The following is a 20,220-nucleotide window of genomic DNA, read 5'->3' on the forward strand; positions in this document are numbered from 1 at the left end:
TCCTCGCCCTGCAGCAAAGGGCTGGCATGGAGCTCTGCAACCCGAGACCACGCGCCAGCCGGCGGGACGCTGCTGTAAATATAAATCTGGCTCTTACCCACAGGCAGTCCCTCACAGTCAGACATCGTGCAAGAAGCTCTCCTCGTCGGGGGCTTGGGAAAACACGGCGAGCAAACAGCGGCACGGGTCCTTCTTCTGGAGGAGGCGGGGGGTGGAAAATATCTCACGATTTACAGTCACCCGGCTCTTCCACGCTACGGCTACCCACCCAGAGAGCTGCAGCAACAGTCCCGTCTCTGCCTTCTCATTATGGGATGTAAAGATAAGAATGTGCTTTTGTGCCAAAAGAGTGTGCTATTGGTGGATAAATTTGTTGTCATCCCTCCCCTTCACGGAGTTTCCTCTTTAATGTCACAGAGGCACATTACCCGGGCTGAAAGGCCATGGAATATTTATGAAACAGCTTTTAAGAGCTGAGCCACAGATCTGTGCCTGAGGAGAGGACTGAGGCTGTGCGGGAGCAGCACTGCGGGCACAGCCACAGAGCCGGGACAGAGGAGGGCTGGAGCAGCACAGCTGAATATGGGGCCAGGAATAAATCCACTTGGTTTATACTACAGAGTCTGGGAAACAGCACTGGTGACACTGCTGTCCCACAGAGTGCATTTTGCAGTGCAATGCTCTGAGGGCAGATTGCTCTGTTACTCTTCATAACTGCTGCTCACTTAAAATGCACAGCTTTAATGAAGAATTTCATGGCTTGCTTTGAAGCTTGACTTAATCTTTGGGAATGTCTCCATGGAATTTGCTCTGTAAAAAATTCTTAGTCCTTTCAGCCATGTCCAGTCAGTAGTGAGGACCTGTGCAGACTGTGCCCTATGTTACTTAATATTGTGTCACCAGTGTTGGTGCGTGGGATGCAGAGCTGGAGGTTGAGGGAGATCAGAGCCCTTTGGGGTGCAATGGAAGGTACTCTCAGAGCCCATGGCACAGCCACCTGGGGCAATCTGCTGCTGGAGCTTGGGGAACATTTTGCTTCAAAGTGCTTCCAAGGGGGGAAAAATAAAAAGGCTTCATGCACACCAAGTGCACTGAGTGTATGCTCAGCATCTCTGATAGAGCAGGGCTGGTTTTGTTCATCCTCGGAGCACTCAGCAGCACAGATAGCCATAGGTAGCTTGAGTCTACAATAGCAGGGAGAGAATCAGAAGCTGAAAGAGCTGCAAATACTCCCAAAATGATGCCTCAGATTTCCTGCACAGGATCCGCCAAGGGTCTCCTGGTGCTCTCTATCCAGCACTGGGTGCCATGGGCTGGTGAAATTTGCTGGTGTGAAGTCTGCAGGTATCCCACTGCAATGGACAGCCATTGGAAGAGAATGTCTTGATGTCTGTTTGTGCTGCAGCCTGGGGATATTCTTTTGGGTGTCAGCTCCGGGGAGAAAAATACCACAGCTGTTGCTCTTCTCCCAGTATAAAAAGTGCAGGGCATTGCATCCATCCTTTTCCTTCACATACTTCCCATTCTTCTGCCACCCTCAGGCTCAAGGAATTACTTCTGATCTGGGAGTTACAGAGCCAAGGAGGGATCTGCTCTCATCCTCAGTACATATCAGGGAAGAGCAGAGGGCTTACATCAGAACAGAGAGCCCTTCTCCCCCCCAACAATTCCAGTGCAGAAAAATTTTGCTCTGACATGAGTAGATGGAGGCTTTTTCTAACTCTGCTCTGTACAAACACAGACTCCCAGTTCTGCAGAAACGTACATACCAACTGAACTTCAAACCTCACAAGTTCCTGGACCCACTTGCAGTTATAAAGCAAAGCAGCTGCCTGAGTATTTGCAAGATCAAGGGCTGGCCATCCCACCCTGCACTCAGAGCAAGCAGCTGTGGCTCATTTTGAGATTACCTCTTCCAGCTGTGTGCTAGTGCTCCTCTGCTGCTGGCTGAAGTCCTCTGGCAGTGCTGAAGTGGTTCCTGCAGTGAATTCATGACAGCTCCCAAGCCTGTGGCTCTGCTCAAATTCATCCTTACAACGGGCTGAAGAAACTCGTACCTCACTCAGCCCCATCCGTTGGCCTTTGGCTCAGTGTCTTCTGGGCAGGGGCAGAAGAGGCAGCAGAGAGGGCAAAGGAAGGAACAGAGACATCTGCAACTACTGTAGAAAAGAGGACAGAGCCGTGGTTAGGACTTGGCATCCCCCTTCTGCTGAGCCCTGGGAAGGCTCCATAAAACATTAAAACAGAGATATATCCATTGGGCCAGAAGTTGAACACATTCTAGCTCTTACGGGAACACTCACCACCGATTAACTTAAATAAGACTTCTTTCAATTAAAAGTTTTCCTCTACTCCCTGGATATTTTGGTTGCAGAGTTATTTTTCTGAGAGGATATAAAACTCATTTTCTTTTTTTTTTTTTTTTTTTTTTTTTTTTTAAGAGTAAAACTGAATATTTCTTTTAAGCTTCTCTGTCTCTCAGGATGAAAGCAGCCATGCTTGCTCCTGCATAGACACCAAGCCTGGAAAATTGAAGTCTGAGAGAGAAAAGTTTGGGGAATTTACAAGTAATCCATGGTGTAACGTGAAAGAAAGGGCAGCAACAACAGCAGAGCAGCAAGCTCCTAGGCTGCAGTAAGGCTTGCTCAAATGCAGCAGCCATGGGCACAGAAATAAAGGAAAGAAACTGCTCACCTTCCGAGGGCCTCCAGTAGGCAGGAATCTCCAGCAAAACACCTTTGCCTCTTCTGTCAGCCCTTAAATGAGGTCTGGGAAGGGGTGGAGCCAGGATCCACCACTTCTGGTCACTCAGGTGCACTGCATACACCTGGGCTCACTTGGGTTGGCCCTGCCTTCCCACCACATAATCAATCACTGGTTCAGGACTCGAATTAGCATTTCCATTACACATGGTAAAATACAGAAGCCTAAAATTGAACTAAACAACAAAATGTAAGAAGTGAGCACAGAGTATTATAGTGGGTATTAATGTGATAAGTATCCATCAGTAAGTGCTCTCTCTTGGTGGATCTGCCTGCTCTCCTCACCGCTGCACAGCACACACTCCTCTGCATCAGATCAATGGCAAATGCAGTGGAAGGAATGATAAACTTGATATGCGGAAGGAAGGCAGTGGAGTGTCACTTACAGAAGGTTGGCCTGGGCCCCTCTGGTCCCAAGTCAGAAGGGACCCACAAGGATCATCAAATCCAACTCTTGTCTCCATACAGCACCACCCAAATCCAATTCCTGTGTCTGAGAGTGCTGTCCAAATGCCATTTGAACTCCAACAGCTCATGGCTGTACCCTCTGCCCTGGGAAGCCTGTTCCATGCCCACTGCCCTCTCGAGGTAGAGCCTTTCCCTGATATCCAACCTGAGCACGATACATAACAGGACCTAATTTCTACCCCAGATGCTTACACATCCTATTGGACTTCTGATCTAAGTGCCTCTGGAAATCTGCTCTTTAACATCTTATACCTCATCCAGCCACTCCCAGCTGGGCACCAGGCTGTTCCACCACCTACACAGCAGGCAGCTGTGGTTCCAGTGGTGGGGTCTGCACACTGCCAGACACTGGCTGCTCAAACTGCTGGTGGAAAGGCTTTGCTGATCCTGTCCTTGATGTAGAAGCATGAACAGACCATTGCTGATCTCCCCTGCATTTCTCTCTCCTGAGACAGAGGGGAATTGTGGGGAGCAATGTCATCTAACCAGGTCAGACCTGGTTACTCAATCTGCAGTTTTCCATGAGGCCAAAGCAAGCACCTTCCCACCAAGTCTGGCAGGAATTTATATGTCACATCAGTACAATTTCCACGCAGTTTAAATGGAGAATGGCTGAGATTCGCTTCTTGCCTCTAATTTATGCAAATGCCATTGGATCTCTCCCAGCTGTGTGCAGATCTCTGCCTGCTGGGTACAAGCAGTGGCTGGGAAGGGGGGGAGGGGGAGATGCAGAGAGTGATGCAGGCAGATAGCAGCACGGTGGTGTCAGTGGATGACATCAAACAGCCTTAAGGGCAGTCCTGCAGGCTGGCCTCCAGGCTGTGAGATGCTTGTGGAGCTCCACCTGTGTGTGCAACAGTGATAGATTAGAAAGTAAGTCCCAATAATTGGGATTTTATTTCATTATTGTTTTCTGACACGTCCTTTTCACATTTTGACATGACAGATGGGGCGTGCAATAATGTCATTGTAAGAGAAGTGGATGCACTGACACAATCTCATGTGGTTTATCCAGGGAAGGGAAAGTAAGGGATGAAAGCAAGATACAGCTAGCAGCAAACAGAAGAATAACAGCATCCCCCTGAAATATACATCCCCTATAGATGTCTCCCATATACATCCCCCTACACATATCACCATTTTGCACCTGTGGGACCTTAATCTGGTTCATGTATATATATATTTTCCATTTTATTAATAAGATTTTCATTAGCCACTACTGAATCTGAGATTTGTATTCAAGAAAGGAAACGTCTCCATCATCTCCTCTGATGTCACCCCAGAGAGAAGATTAGAAGATTAGCTGTGTCAGCTGACACCAGCCCAGCGGCAGCGAAAATAATTTTGCACATTCAAAGAGAATGAGGGAGAAATTCCTCCAAGAAATGTGAGCCTGGCAGTGGCAATTGTTGGCTCACAATGAGAATGCTTTATGCAAAAGTGCAGATATACAGTAAATAAAATAAGGAGATCAAAGACTGGGAAGAAGATTTGTCTTGAAGAAGAAATGAGTGAATGGTCTCGATCTCAGCAGTGTTTTGGTCTCACCTAATTTACAGGCAGTTGCATTCCTGGGGGATGAGTTACAAAAGGCTATTGAAATTACACGAGGAAATATAAGTGCTATATCTGGAAGATAAAGTTGGAAGGGCCGAGGCAGAATTTGTGTTCCCACCGATTTGTGGGAGATTTTCATGCACATCTCAATTAGTGTTAATGGTGTTTCCCTCTGATGATGTTCCAAATGTTACTGAAGTGCCTCATGGGGAATGTAAGAAGCAAAAGAGAAATTCTACAATTAGGTCTGATCTTGCTTTTTCTGGATTCAGTGGCATTACTGTGGGTTATCTGAGTGGGACTGAGGCTCGCACAGCTGAGCGTGGCTGTGTTTGCTCTGCATAGATCTTGTGGAAATGGGAGTGTTGAGCTCTGAAGGTAAGTATTATGGTATCAAGTTTGGGTTTGCAGAGAAGGTGAGAGTTTTGCAAACCTGATTTGGCAGCTGCAAAAATAGCACTCCAGCAAACAGATGTTCACTGTGATGAGGGAAGTCCTTAAAAGATTCACAGACTAATGAGCTCTGCCAGGTTTTTAGTGGTTCCTACCAAAATTCCTATAAATCAGCCTAGCCTAGTAAGGAGGCAGGGATGAGAGGAATCAATAACCTCTCGGGACAGCTTGTATATCCAAGGTTAGCTGACAAAGGGCTTCAGAGCTGGGAAATCCCAAGAGGAATTAAGGAGCTGCAATATCATCCTTCCTGAAGGCAAAAGCCACAGTGACAGTCGTGTGCTGTAAGTGCTCCAGGGGCTAATTGCAGCCAGCAGCAATCGGGGATATTGTCTCGGCAATGAGGACACATGAGGTGTCAGCACTCTGAGTTATTGGCTCATCCTGAAACTGAAACTTGCTTTGGGGAAGTGAAGCTTCCTACTTCACCTGCAGGTTGATAACACAGCTATCGAGGTATGGTGCTCACACCTGCCTTCAGCCCTGATGGAAACCAGCCCTAAGCTGCATGTTGCCCAGAGAAGTTGTGGAGTCACCATCCCGGAGATTTTCAAGAGCTGTGTAGGTGTGGCACCAAGGAACATGGTTTGGTGAGCACAGTGGGGATGGGTTGATGTATTGACCAGGTGATCTTAGTGGTCTTTTTCAATGTTAATGATTCTATGATTCTAACGCAGAATAGTTACAAGAGCTGAAGACATTCCCACCTTCAAATTTCTACCTCCATTCCATCGCTAATCTCAACCTCATGATTTTCTGCCTACTCAGAGTCATTTCAAACTTAGAAAGGAAGTTCCACCAGCCCAGCAGAAAACATGCCATGAAAATTGTCACTGCTAATGGTAGCCATGGTGGGTCAACAAAAGGTCTGAGTTCCATCCCGTGCTTGTAGGAGAAGCAAACTATACTCTAGCTGTTGGCAAATACATACCCTAGAATGGGACTGAGCAAGCAGCAGGTAATGGGCTGCATAATCATTGGCAAAGTCAGAGCTGACAAGCACTTCTCTTGCAATCTTGTGCTGTAAAAAATCATCCTGTGTTTTCTGGAATAGCCAGCAGCAGAGTGAGCACCAGAGAGCAGCAATAATCACTGTCCAATCTCTCCACTCATCTGCTCCACCAGGCACTGTTCTCCCCAGCACTGGGTGTGGGCCTTCTAGGCAGGGAAATAGAATTAATTAAAGAATTACTAATGGAATCAGAGCTGAACAGCGGGGAAAATTATTTATTAGGTTATCTACGAATTTCGTACCGTGGCGCAGCATGATGCACTTTACAATCCACTTTCATTTGCTTCTTTGCAAACATTTGTCAAGGGCGCCTGGCAGCAGGAACGACCAGGGAGGAGCTTTCATTCCTAGTCATGTGGGAACGCCTCTGCCTTACAATAAACACAGCCACAATTAACGGAAGCAGTGACCTTGTTGGCAGTTTCTGCAAAGAGGACAAGACTCCATGGGAATAACAAATAAAGCAGATTATTATCACTTACGTGACCTTTGTGAGTCACGCTGGGGCTGGGGTGAGTTGCTGGGGCCATCACAAAGCTCCCGCTGCCACCACAGGGAGAAATCCCAGGGCAGGGAAGGGATTTTCCCAAGGTCACTCATCATGGGTGAGGGGTAAGCAAAGGAACCAGGCTGTCAGACTGCAAGAATGAAAGTCACGTTGATGCCAACATGCAAAAAAAAAAAAAAGAAAAAAGGAAAAACAACCTTTTCAGTCACTGCTCATGAGAAATGTCAGAATCTCAGTTTTTTCCTTTTTACTAGAAGTCTCAGTGAATGGGAAAACGTTTTTGCCCAGCAGGCTGATCACTGAGGGGCTTTGGTTAGGAGCAGCTGCTGCAGCACTGTTGGAAAAGGGATTTCAGGTACACGTATCCTTCCTCTTGCTTAGCCAACCACTGCTCTCCGCCTAGCCAGGATGCACACTGAAAGGCTGCAGGCACTTTGGTGACTCTTTGCAAGGTACTCAATGGTCCTGCAGCAAAGTGCTTCTTTCAGTGCACAAGCAAATGCCACAGCCTGACCTGAAAACCCAAAGAAGAACACATCTCAAATTGTAGGGTCAATAATCCTTGTAATTTCCTAGTTTGGTGCATGAAGCTGCTGTTTCTTTCTCAGTCCCAGTTCTGCTCCAGGACTGGCTGTCTCCTGTTTTCATTTCTGTACACAGACATCACAGCTTGCTGCACGGGGCAGCCAGGGGAATCCCAGGGCTTTAATACCAGTGAGGCCAAGAGCTTCCATCCTGGGCAGCCTTATAGGCCCAGGGCTGCACCCCGCAGAGCTAAGCTGTGCCCATCCATGAGTCCTTACCCCAGGCATAACACCATGCCGTCCTTCTCACCATGTCCTGGATCCAATCCTCACTTTATTAATCTGCAGAAATGACATGAGTTGCTCAGGGATCCTGGTGTTCCTGGGGCACACTGTTGTTGCATAGCACCTAACTTTCCATTACAAAATTACACCTGAAAGTTACAGAACCTTATTAATAAGAAGGTGTTAAGCTTGTGAGGAACAGATCAGAGAAATACAAAGGCTGCAGAGCTGAAATTTAATCCACCATTGATCTTTTAGTTAGGAAAGTAGCTGAGTTAACCTGTGACAAGGCCCAAGAGCAATCTGTCTCACAGCAGAGTCCACATCTAAGGAAACACCACATATGAATCACAGAATCATAGAATCACCAAGGTTGGAAAAGACCTCCAAGATTGCCCAGTCCAACTGCACACTCAGCACCAATAGCTCCCCTCTAAACCACGTCTCTTAATACAACATATATGGTCAAATATCGAGTTGTTTGTTTAGCAAAGGGCAGTGTGACAATCATATTTCCATTTGGAGTTTTTCCTCAGAGGGAAGGAGAGAAAGCCAAGCAGTTTTCCTTTCAGTGCACATGCATTCAGAAATAGCCGCTCAATTCCCAAACGTTATGGCTTTCCTGTCTCCCCGTGGGCACAGCATCCCCAAATGTTGTCTGCTTCCTCCTAGAGCCCCTGGCACACCAACAGATGAGATGAACACCCACCTGTCTGAGGAGAGATCTTGGCATGGTGCTTTCCTGCAGCTTGATGTCCCTTTTCATCCCAGTTTCCTCAAGAGACATTATTTGCACAGTCCCTTCCGTAGTAAATCCTGCACCCACTGGCTTGTTCCAAGATCCTACAGTTTTCAGAAGACAACAGTGGCTCAGGATGGGGGAGAGATTTACCTGGTTGAAGGCAGCTGCACCAGAGAAAGGCTGTCAGCATGGGGGGGTTTCTATCAGCCCATGTGTGTGGCCATGCAGCACACGCAGTGCCCTAAATCCCACGTGAATGCATGATGGGGCCATGGGAAGAGCAGCAAGGATTTGAGATGGGTGGCTGCCAGGAGGAGGGGGTTGTGGGTGACCACTGTGATATGCTGGGGCTGTGATGGATAACTCAATGGGCAAACTGGTCTTGCTGCAACCAGAAAGGTGGGGCACTGTCATGGTTTTCACCCTCCCCATTTCCATTGCCAGCCATCCACATTGCTCAGGATGAGGAGGCACAGCTATCCTTGCTGCAGTCCCAGCTGTTTCACCGACCTGCCCTGCCACCAGAGACCTCAGAGCAGAGACTCAGCTCCTCCCATGGCTCCTTTCCTGCTGCCTGCTATTTATTGCTTGATGGTGCCCAGGGCAGGAATGCAGACCCAGCAGGCTAAGTTTAGTTCGTGGCTCTGCCAGAGATTTCTTCCTTGACACTAAGCAAGAGATTAAATTTCTCTGTGCCTCAGTTTCCCTCTGCAATCCATAGATAGCAAAGTTTCCCTTTGTAATCTGTCCTGGTCCAGAGCTGCTTTATGCTGCTTGTTTTTGCTCTGTGTGCTGTTGGAGTTCTTTCTGCCACTGAGCTCTTGGCTACTTCTTTAATTAGTACGTCCATGTGTTTCATCAAGGGTCTTGTTACAGTTTTGATATGGTGTATGAAATACTGACTAGAGTTGAAATAAAATTCTTCCCAGTATTATTTTCTGTTTTGTATGGATTTCCACTTGAATGGTAATTCTCTAACCAATTAATCTGGGATTGTTTCAACAGTTCTGGAACTGATGTGGGCACAGAAAGCATACCACAGAATCACAGAACTCTAAGGGTTGGAAGGGACCTCTGGAGATCTTTGAGACCAGCCCCTCTGCCAAAGCAGGTTCCCTATAGTAGGCTGCAGTCATACTGCAAGCCCACATTCAATATGCCATCTACCATCACTCCTTGCTCTTGTTGCACACACCATCCCTTTCCTGCCCTACCAGCCCTGCTGACCTCCTCTTCCAAGCTGTGTTGCCACCAGATACATTTTGCTATGCATTTACCAAAGCAAATCTCATTGCTTCATTTTCTGCCCATGTTTCTGGCCTTGCTGCTTCCCTTTATGTTGTCTTTTCACGTCCTCACCAGCAGGTACAAACCCATTTTATTACCATCATCCAAGAAAGTCATTAGCATTTTACTCCCTTCTGCACATCAGCAACGAAGATGTCAGCTTAGACAGGTCTGATGAGGATGGCAAGGAGGAAGAAAGAACTCCTATGAGAGTAACATCTGTGTTACAGCCCTTCCTATAGGACCCCTTGGAAAAGTCCACTTTTGGGGATGTAACCGGAGCAGTACCTATCAGTGCTTTGGGACTGAGATGCCAGCAGTCTTTCCTTGCAACAAGACAAGTTCTGTGTATGAGCTGAAGATTTGGCACAATATTGTCTCTTTAAAAATATTACCCAACAATACAGTACAAAGCAAACCTCTTCTATCATATCCATATTTCATCTGCTCCTCAGAACTGTCATTAATGGCACAAGAGGCTTCACGTGACAAGCTGTCCTCAGGGCAGACTTTTTACTTCTATCTACATCAACAGTGCTCTCTGTTACACTTTCTCCAGGCAGAACTGTTCTTCTGGTGCTCCCTCGCAGAGATGCGATCTACATTCTTCTCTCTGCTGATGAAAACTTCCCTTAGATACAATAAGACTAAAGAGAGCAGTTACTCAGAGGTGGAAGAAGATGCACAAGGACGCACGCAGCATGAGGTGAAGAGAAAACCCATTTGCAAAGCCTGCCTGCTGGGTGAAGCAAGCATTAATTCAGACTCAATATGATCTAAATTAAACACCATGCAGCACCAGCAACCCCAAGGCAGACGATCTGATTTCACTGAAGCTATGCCAGGACTGAATTTGACCCTCAGTGTTATGTTGTATCTATGATTATGGCCAGGAAACCCGAAACACACATGCACACCCAAGCACGGGTGCCCTGGTTGTGTCTGCTGCTCCAAAACATTCAGTCACTCCTCAGCATCCCAGGTGAATATTTTGGGTGGCCACCTACCTCCATCTTCAGGAAAAGGTTACTGTGGCTGTCTGAAAATGTGAGGAGCGATAAAGCAGTTGTGCTCGCATTATAAATGCTGGATGGACTGTATTTTTTCTTACCAACTCAAAGGCAGAAGTAACAAACAAACAAAAAGTGCTAACCTTCCGGTAAGGTCCGTTTGATGTAACAAGCAGCATGTGCTGAACTCATCCCAAGGCAAATCAACCCACAGCAGGATGGAGCTGCACTGACATAACCCCAGGAGGAACCAGAGTGCAACGAACCACAGGATCCCAAGGGCTTTTAGATGCCAGGTTACAGATCTTAGGCTATTAGCCTTCAGAGTACAGGATCAACACTCATGGCTTAGACTTGTGCACTCTCCTCAGCAATTTGAATACCCAGAAGTAGAGTTTTGTGGGGGTTTTTTGGCTGCATTTTCTCTGTATTGAATTATTTCTTCTGGAGTGTGACAAAAGTTAACACTTCTAGCTGTTCTTATCAGTGACCTCAATAAAGAATAAGTACGATGTGGGGTGGTTCTGCAAGTTTGGTTAGTTGGATGTGGTTTAATAAAACCACAGCCCAAGCGTGGCTTTTTGTTTGGCTCTGTTCTAGATTACATCTGGATTTCATTTGGTTGGGTTGTTGTTTGGGTTTTTTTTTTTTCCTTTTTTTGGAGGCAAAGATTTCATTCCTTTGGGTAATTTATCTCCAGTTTGTTATCTGTTACCTACAACTCTCTCACTATACAATTCTGCACAACACTGTCTCATGCTTATACCTCTATTTTTAGAAATAGTCCTTGTATGAAAAACATAATTGAATGTATTGGTATTGAATGCTGCAGGACTGGCATTACACAAGAATAAGCTGACATATTAAACCATGAAATTCAAAGACTCTTATAGATACCTGATGTTTCCAAAACAATCCCCCAAACCTGCACTAACACAGATGGTGAGATGTCACAGGTTGTTGTACAAGTGATAAACAACACATACAGGAGACAAACATCAGTATTGCACATGGCCTCATTGGATGCCTCCTGCATCCACATTTGTCCATCCTGGAGGACATCCTCATCACCGGTGCCAACAGAAGGATTTGTTCTTCTGATGGATATCAGCAGTAGTTGAGGACCTGGTGTCAGGCCTCAGCTATCCCAAATCTCCCTCTATAAGGCCATCGGGTTCCTCTCCTCTCTAACCTCATATCTCTGCATTCACATAACCTTCAGCGTGTGCCACTGCTTGCTTGTGCTCAGCCTCCCTGTCTGAGAAAGAAAAAAAGCAGTGCCGATGTGATTGAAGATAATGAGCTGCTGATTAGCACTGGAGAACACAACAGAAAACATTTCATTTAAATTGCCTTTCTTGTTGAGTTAATTAAAATAAAACACAAAGCTTCTCGGCTTCATTATGATGCCTGCTTGGCTCAAAGCAGTGCAGCTAAACAGGTTTGCAATTAATATTTGTGTTGCCTTCCACCTGTCATTAGCATAACAACAGAGACTAACAGCACCTTTCCGACTGGATTCCCAGTGATTTAGTGCTGCCGGACGACTGACATCCTCTTGCAGCACCCACACGAACAGTGGGAGATGTCTGCCTACCACTCGCCCTTCTGCACTTACATTCTGCTTTATGCAGTGCTTCCATATCTCCCATCCGCCCAACGAGGCCGGTCAGGTCTTTGTTTAGGAGGCCGTAAAAGCTTTGGCTGGAGCATTAGGGAGGTTTCTGACCCCAGCCCGGTGGTTCATTAGGTCTGGGGATAGGTTTGAAGTCAGTCGGAGCAGCACTGGAGTCAGTAAGGCCATGAAAACGTGAGTGATGCTCTTAGGTTTCAGACGATCCCTTTTGCAGTGCACGCAGTTACCTCCGACCGCTTCTAAACCCTGCGGACATCTGTGACTGCCCTCTGCTGGACAACAGTGGAGTTGCTTTTGTGTGTATGTTTTCCTAACGAGCAGAACGTCAGACCGACAGAAAATTAACATTTCTTTTTCGATTTAGAGTCATATAACGTACATTGTACGTATACACCATACATATAATTTATATACTTTGTATGCCATACACATAGGCATAAATATGTATATTTGTATACTGTTCCAAGAGCACGAATACCTGAATTTTGTGCCATTTTGAGTGCCTGGTTCTACACACCTCTTCTTCATGCAGTAATTCATAAGCACGCGCTCTTTCTCTGTTTACCAATATTATCAGCTTCTTGTTTGAATTACTATTGTCAGTTTTGAATCGGCTGCAGGTCCAGCCCCAGTCTAAGCAACATTCCTTCCCTCACCTACAGGATAATCAGAATGATGACAGAAACAAGTGAAAATGAAGGACACCCCTAGGCCTTTGCAAACTGCTATCTATTTCTTAGCAGTTTCATCACAAAGCAGAGCAAGAATTAGAGTGCAATGAACAAAGGGATGGATACAAGGGGTTTTAACATAACAAACAAACAAAATGAATGCTTTAATAAACGTTAATGAGTCGAGCATATTATACTAATTTGCAACAAAATTCACAACTGGAGATCCGTTTCATCACAGCCAGGCAATAACAGGCCACCAAGAACTGCAAAGCTTTCTGGTGTTGCTACTAAGCAGCATTTTTGTTGGTGCTGAGTTGAGCTTTAATTCTGGGCAGCTCAGAAAGCTCCCATTTGATAATCAGATCACAGCGTCTGGTTGAGGACTGACTGCCCCGCATGAAAATGTCTGCCTTTGCTAATTGGTCTCCAGTGTGGGACAGAGGGTGTGTAGTTAATCATTCAAGAAGCTCGTTAGGCTCGCACCACATTCATAGAATCATAGAATCATTCGTTGTTACATTTGCTGATTTCTTATGTGCTCGAAAGTGTTGTACAGCCTCTCCTCGTTAATAGCAGGGAAGTCATAAAACTAATCAGATCCATTATCCTTCTTCTACATTGATATTCCTCCATTCATTTTAATGGCCCCATTTGATATACGCAGGTGTACAGGAGTTCCAGGCATTGGCTTTGCTGTTTTTGGAAATGGACTTCAATCCAAACCTGTCATAAAAGCAGCCATGGGCAGATTTGACCATTCTTTATTTTTTCCACTCTTTTCAAATAATAATAATAATAATAATAATAATAATAATAATAATAATAATAATAATAATAATAATAATTTAAGAGGAATAACTCATTTTTAGGCATTTTGTTGAAAAGGCAGACAGGACTGCTTCAACAGATATGCAGAACACTAGAAAACATTGAATCCAGTGAGAGTTAGTGGTGTAGCTGTGCCTTAGGTTCATTCCTAGCTAGGAAAAGCAGCATTAATACTGCAGTCTACTGCAAGGACAAATTTGCTAGAAGATACAGGGATGCTGTGATGCTCTGACCATTCATTTCCACACCAACAGTGGTGGGGATGTTGCAAGCTATAGAATGTGGGAGCGGGAGAAGCCTTCCTCCATGTGCCCACCAGTATTGCAGGCAGAGCCAGGCAATGCCTCTGGTGTGGGCTGATGGTGCTGACAGCGGGGAGATGGAGGCCGTCATTAAAGTGACAGCATTCTGCTGCGCGTGTGAGAGCTGCTCTGCAAAGAGACTCTGGAGTGAGGTGGGCACAGAGCAGTTCCCCACACTACGGGCAATATGGTTAGAATGGAAAAAAACAAAGTGAACAACAGGTAGGATTGCACAGCAAGAGCAAAATGTGAGAGCAGACAGATGTCAGCTCCATTAGCTCATTAAGGGTAGAGATGTTGGCATGCTGGGAAATCATTGTCCACTTTATGTCTCAATATTGGAAAGAAATTTACTAAAAGAGCCAAGGCAGTTTGAGCACTTGAGCTGTTTAATTATGCCTTTAAAGTTGTCTTTGAAGCCACAGAGTAAAGGATGAATGAAATACTCTCTGAAGCTCCTTATTAGTCATTCCTTTCTCTGATGGCAATAATTACGTTCTACATTGGAACGAGTGTTCCTAGTGAATCCCCATACTCCTCAATAACACTTGCAGCAGGGCAAGCTGTGATAATGATGCAGGTAATTAGAGCTGGGCTTGCAGGATATGAGAGCCACCAAGGTCAGCTGTAAACGTCCCTCTTGGGCAGAGCACCAAGGGCTCATCTCCCGAGGCTTAAGCCAGGTGTGAAATTGTAAGGATCTGGAGAAATTGAGAGCAAATGGTTTGACAGCTGCTCATCTGTGCAGACTCCAAGGGAATTTCCTTCCTTATTGCTGGCTATGTGCAGAATGCTAGATGAAATCTTTTCATTCAAACACTAGGAAAGACTGTTATCATTCTTTAGTCTGTATCTGTGTGCAATGTGCTGCATGACCTATAACGGATACTAACATCGACTGTCCCAGCTCTGTTAAACCTTAAAACCCACCCACTAATGGCCTACAGCAAACAAACAACAACAAACAAGCAACTCATAAAATGACAGTGATGTCTGAGCAGCACTTTTCTGCCACTGATGCTACATCTGGCATTGGCAAAGCAAGGCTGCACCGAAGCCACATCCCGCAGAGCACCTGCATGTGGCAGCAGCACGGCAGATTGCAGTGGGATTTTCTCTGGCAGCACCTGACACAGGCATGAATAATAAAGGCCCTCGTTAATCATTTACAGAGTTGCTGTTGCTGTGGATTCATCAGTATTAGAGTCTCCCGCTGAAGACTTCCGATCCCACGGAGCGCTTGGGCTCTGTGCTCGCCGAGGTCACGCTGCACTTCGGATGGTAAATAGTGAGAGCTGAGGTTGTGCAGCCCTCAGCTCAGCCATCCCACATCCCTGCGCAGCCCACAGCCCACGGCATCGGGCCGAGCACAGGCTGGCCGTGAGTCTGAAGGATCTCGAATGACGGAAGAAAGAGTGAAAGGGGGGGATTAAAAAAAAAAAAAAAGGCAAAACCCGCCTCTTAGAACAGAACTCTCCTTCCATAACCCCACCCTCTTCACCCCCAGATGAGCTCAATGCTTGGCTCTGCCTTTGCTCTTGCAGCCCTGCTTGCACCGGCCCAGCACGGCCACAGGAGGGGACCGCTGCAGCGGCTTTCCCCAGCCCGCACGGCGCGGACGGAGCCCGGTGCTGTGGGCTGGGGCAGAGCCGCTCCGCGACGGAGTCTGCTTGAAAGTTATGTGCCCAGAGTCCAGAATGGACACAGACCCGAATAGTTTAATCGTTTGTGAACGACTGGAATAAACGCGGGCGCGTGGCCGCTATTATCCAATGCAAGAGAACTGTGTGTAATCACATCAGCGGTGAGTGTCATACATACCATGAGACGATAAGTGAGTTAAATGCTTCGAATGCCCAAACAAAATGCCCTTGTTAATGTAAATCAAAATGCTTATTTTACTTTATTTTATTGATTTTTATGGGGGTATCTATCTGAAAGATGCTTGTTTTCCATCTGCAGATCTTCACCTACAGCTCCAGCTCAGGAGCAGTGCCTTGCTGTGTCTTGATGCATGGTTATACACGCATGCAGCCTGCACAAAGGTTGGGAATCACTGCTTTGAGGTAAATATTGGGCTTGGTTTGAAGCCTGCTGAAGTCAATATGACTCCCGCTGTGATTTTATCGGGCCTATAATTAATTCCCTAATGAAGACAGCCATTTATCTTTATTAGACGGGTCCTTCAGAGGATTGATTTAATCTAGAAAACTTCTCCATGACAAATTTTCAGAGCCCCATGTGCTCCCGGCTCTGTGAGGAGCCCAGCTTTGCCCGCTGCCAAGCATGCTCTGCTTCCCAAGGAGCTAATCAGCCGGCCCATCTCTTCTCAATCAATAAGCATTTATTTTAATTGAAACCAACGTCGACTGGATACCGACCAGGAATGTGAAACGCTCTGTATGGGTAATGTGCATGAGCTGGAGCCTGGGAGCAGGAGGCGACGTGACTGTCAATGGGAGCGCTAGCGGGGGACGCGCCACCCGGCTCTCTGTCACTTTCCGAATGCCCTATTTACGGCTCTCACCAGGGAGCTCTCTGTCTCGCTTTGATGATGAATTAATTTCCTCTGATGGATAAACCTCACAGTCCCCCATCGCAACACCTTACAGAATGCATTGCCTAACGAGAATGGCTCATTAACATATAAATCATGATGTATTTCTTTTTGGCACCACCGGCAAAACAGTGGGCTCAGTGCTCCCCCCTCATCTCACTCTTTCCCTAGAGGGAGAACTTTCATTGATTGCTTAATGGAAGGTGGAAAGAGTGAAATCACTTAATTGTGTGACTCCTCTGATGTGCTACTGCTTAGACCTTAAGTAAGCATTCGAGTTCCCCCGTGTGTTCATTGTCTCTGTGCTGCATTGCTGAGTTAAGGTATGAAGCTACTATGAAGCTACTCTATCGTAACAAGTTACAACAGCAGGTATTCAGGTGTTACTTCACTGAGTGTCAGGACCTGCTGAATACCCTGCCTACTATGTGGATAAAGCCTGAATTAACAGTGAAGGTACCAGACCAAGAACCTGTCAGATCTGTACAATCTTTTGCAGAAAAAGCTGCTTGCACCATGTTGCAGGGGATGTGCTCTATCTGCAGAGATACAAACCAACCCCAGGCCAGGAGCTGAGCAGCCCTCACCAGCACTGCCCCGTGCTACAGTTCATAAGCCCTTTATATACTCCACCTGGGAAGCACTAGCAAAACACCCTCAGGCACTGAGTATGTTGTGTTTAGACTCCATTATAAACTGGGTGGGTGATAGGAGGTGACTGACGACGTGCTCTTTGCACCTCAGATTATCCATCTGAGCAGACCAGATTAGTTGAACTAATAATTTTTCAGCATTTCACACACTGTGGCAATGAAAGAGTCCCAAACTCCCTCCATTTCTCTTTGACTGGACTGCACAGCAATTTTGGCTTTTTGAGTTGCTTGCCACAGGCAGCTGGATCTGCTGAGCCTAACTTGGACACGAGGACAGGAAGAACCACGCTGTCTGTTGAATGGAACGAGGCCTATCTTGGCAAGGGATGCACATAGCAGCTCTACCTCGCTTTTCAGTGGAACACAAAACAGCCTCCAGCACGCACGAGCCAGCTCAGCCTCACTTCAACCTTCTGTGTACCACCCGTTTGCTATGTTGCACAGGATTTAAAGCATGGATATGTTCTTATTCCTTGTTTTGTGTTTACCTGAGCGAGATGGGTATCACTTTAATTAAACCAGCTTCAAGTCAGTTTAGCACTTTTCTCCTTTTTCACCTCCATCCAGCTCTGTGTGGGGCTGCAGCCAGGCATGAGGTGAGCCCTGCAGCATGGGGCAGCCAGCCCTGCCAGGAGGAGGGCTGGGAAATTCCAGCTGCTGTTCCTGGAAGCCATCCTAAAAGTTATCCCTCGTTAACTCAAAGGAAGCACTAGAACTGTTGCAATGCAACTGAAGGGAAATCTGGTGCCATGACTGCAGGGCAATCCTGCTATAAAATATGGAGAGGTTGTTTGCAAGGCAAGTTCTTTTTAAACCCCTATGTTTAAACCTCTGAATATTTCCTTCACAATTTTTAGCTGTTAACATGAGGTATTGCTGCAGATTCTCTTCTACTGATTCACAGGAGGGAAAAATTCATCTCCAGTACGAGGACAGGTGATCAAAATAACTTACATTCATCTTGCATTCAAAGTACGCTGTGTGTCACACAAACCCAAACTGTAAATGTCTTGCAAGGAAATTAAATCCATTGTGAGGGGCATTGAGCACTCTGGTTCTCCAGGCACTTTAGTAAGGGTCTCAGTCTCATGTTGACAAAAATCACAGGGACAAACTTGCCCTCAAACCACCTGTACAGTCGGATATAATACAAGAATGGTGGTATAATAGACAGCCAAAGGTAATCTATAGGAAAAACTCACCAATTCTGAGGCCTTCAATGTAGATGAAAAATGCTGAGGCTGGTCATCCAAACTCCTCAAAGAAGCAGTCTCCAAAAGAGATACTGCTGTTGTGGTGGTCAGCCCTTAAATGAAGTGAATTACCTTCACCTGTGCTCCCACAGCTGACCTGACACCTGCTTCAGCTGGTTAATCAGAGGTTCAGGCTGTGATTACCAATTTCCTATACACCACCTTATGTGAAGCCATCATGGAGTTGCAGTGCAGTGGAACAGAACTGACAGGAGGGTGGATGAAGTCCAAAGGAGATGTGTGATGGGCAAAGCTGGGACTTTTGGAGGCCACTAACATTAACGTTTGTGGGGTGTGAGGGAATGGGTCTGTGCCACTGTTCAGCAACTGATCCAGAAAATATCCCTCTGCTGAGCACCAGCCTGCCTAGTCTACAATGATCACAAGTGCTCACATTAAACACAAGCCACTCGAGTCAACTATAGAAAGGAAACCAAAATGCCAGCCTGCTGAGCACACAGAGAGCATAGTGCTGCCCCATTCTGAGCATCCTGCACAGTGGGGAAGCTGGGGAAGAGCATCCCTGCTTCTGCTTCACTCCAGGCAAGCAGATTGTTGTTATCAGCAACCTGGCCAAGAGTGATTACAGACAAGATGTGTGTGACCCCTTATAGCTGGGGTCATGCACTTCTATCACAACAACCTTCCTCAGTGTGCCTCAGAATACTAGTTACTGCATCTGCAAAATCCCTTTGTCCAGTATTCCATCTATTCTGGGTTCTGTGAAGCTGAGAGTTTTACCAGTAGTCTCCCAAAGAGCACAAGGTGTAATTACACACCAATGAAGCATCCCTAACTGGGTGGTGCTGCATGCAGTGCGCTTTCCCTGCCCTGCAGCACTCCTGGTTACAGTGCCCATCTGCCCATGCAGTGAGGCAGTTCAGGGAACCAAGCTGGCACATATATTCAGATTCAAGTCCTGTAGAATACAGTTTATAAGCAGTTTGAGTTGCAGGAACCTCAGCCACTGGTAGAGAGCCAGAGTCCAATTTCTTAATGAACGTGTGTCAGCAAAAGACTGCACAGGAGGTGTTCTTTCCTGCAGCTTCCTGGTCCCCAGCCACATTCTGACTGCTAGTCTGTGCTCCTGACCATGCTCACACAACCTCCATACCAGGGAGCTCATTTGACTTAGAATGTTTTTCAGGTCAGTTTCTGGCTGTCCATGAAGCAGCGTGGCTCCTGGTGCTGATGTGAGACAAGTGGTGGGAAAACTTTTCCAGAAGCATGGATTTGCATTAGCTTAAGGCAAATTACTGCTTGCTTGCCCCTTATCCTTGGCACCCTCTCCCTCCCCTGGCACATCTCCAACCAGGTAATTCTTGCTTATGCACGTATTTTCATTATTTGCTCAGAAAGTTTTCTGTGATTTTGGTGGTTGTTCTGCAGTTTTGGTAGGTGAAACTATCAGAAGCTCAACATGCAGATGCACAATAGGCAAGGATGGAGACTGTGAACCTCTTGCAGTAGTGAGATGCTGCTTTGGCTTGGCAAAGCCAGAGCCAGGCACTCCTCTTGTTCTCACTCTGATTTAATAATTTGCTTTCTTTCCTGCACTTTGTTGATAAACATGGAGGTGTTTACTACACGAACTGAACTTTAAGTACAATCACGTCTATTTTTCCTAACCTGCGAACCAGCTCGTTTCACAGATGGTGGCCCAAGAACACAGCTATATGGCTGGAGTGCAGATAAATGGTGTGTGATAG

The 20,220-nt window shown here is 46.3% G+C and overlaps 1 protein-coding gene across 2 annotated transcripts in view; it reads right to left on the bottom strand.

Annotated features, from left to right (window-relative positions):
* EML1 (EMAP like 1) overlaps positions 1-306 on the bottom strand; it is a 116,401-nt gene extending 116,095 nt beyond the window's left edge. Inside the window, exon 1 of one of the 2 annotated variants that reach the window (XM_072337027.1) lies at positions 98-306. In XM_072337027.1, coding sequence (XP_072193128.1) covers positions 98-125 — 28 coding nt within the window. In that variant the 5' untranslated portion in view covers positions 126-306. The remainder of the gene's footprint in view (positions 1-97) is intronic. The other variant, XM_072337026.1, reaches the window with a different exon arrangement.
* Between the last annotated feature and the right edge of the window lie 19,914 nt (positions 307-20,220).

Source organism: Excalfactoria chinensis, chromosome 5, assembly GCF_039878825.1.
Source record: "Excalfactoria chinensis isolate bCotChi1 chromosome 5, bCotChi1.hap2, whole genome shotgun sequence".
NCBI lineage: Eukaryota > Metazoa > Chordata > Aves > Galliformes > Phasianidae > Excalfactoria > Excalfactoria chinensis.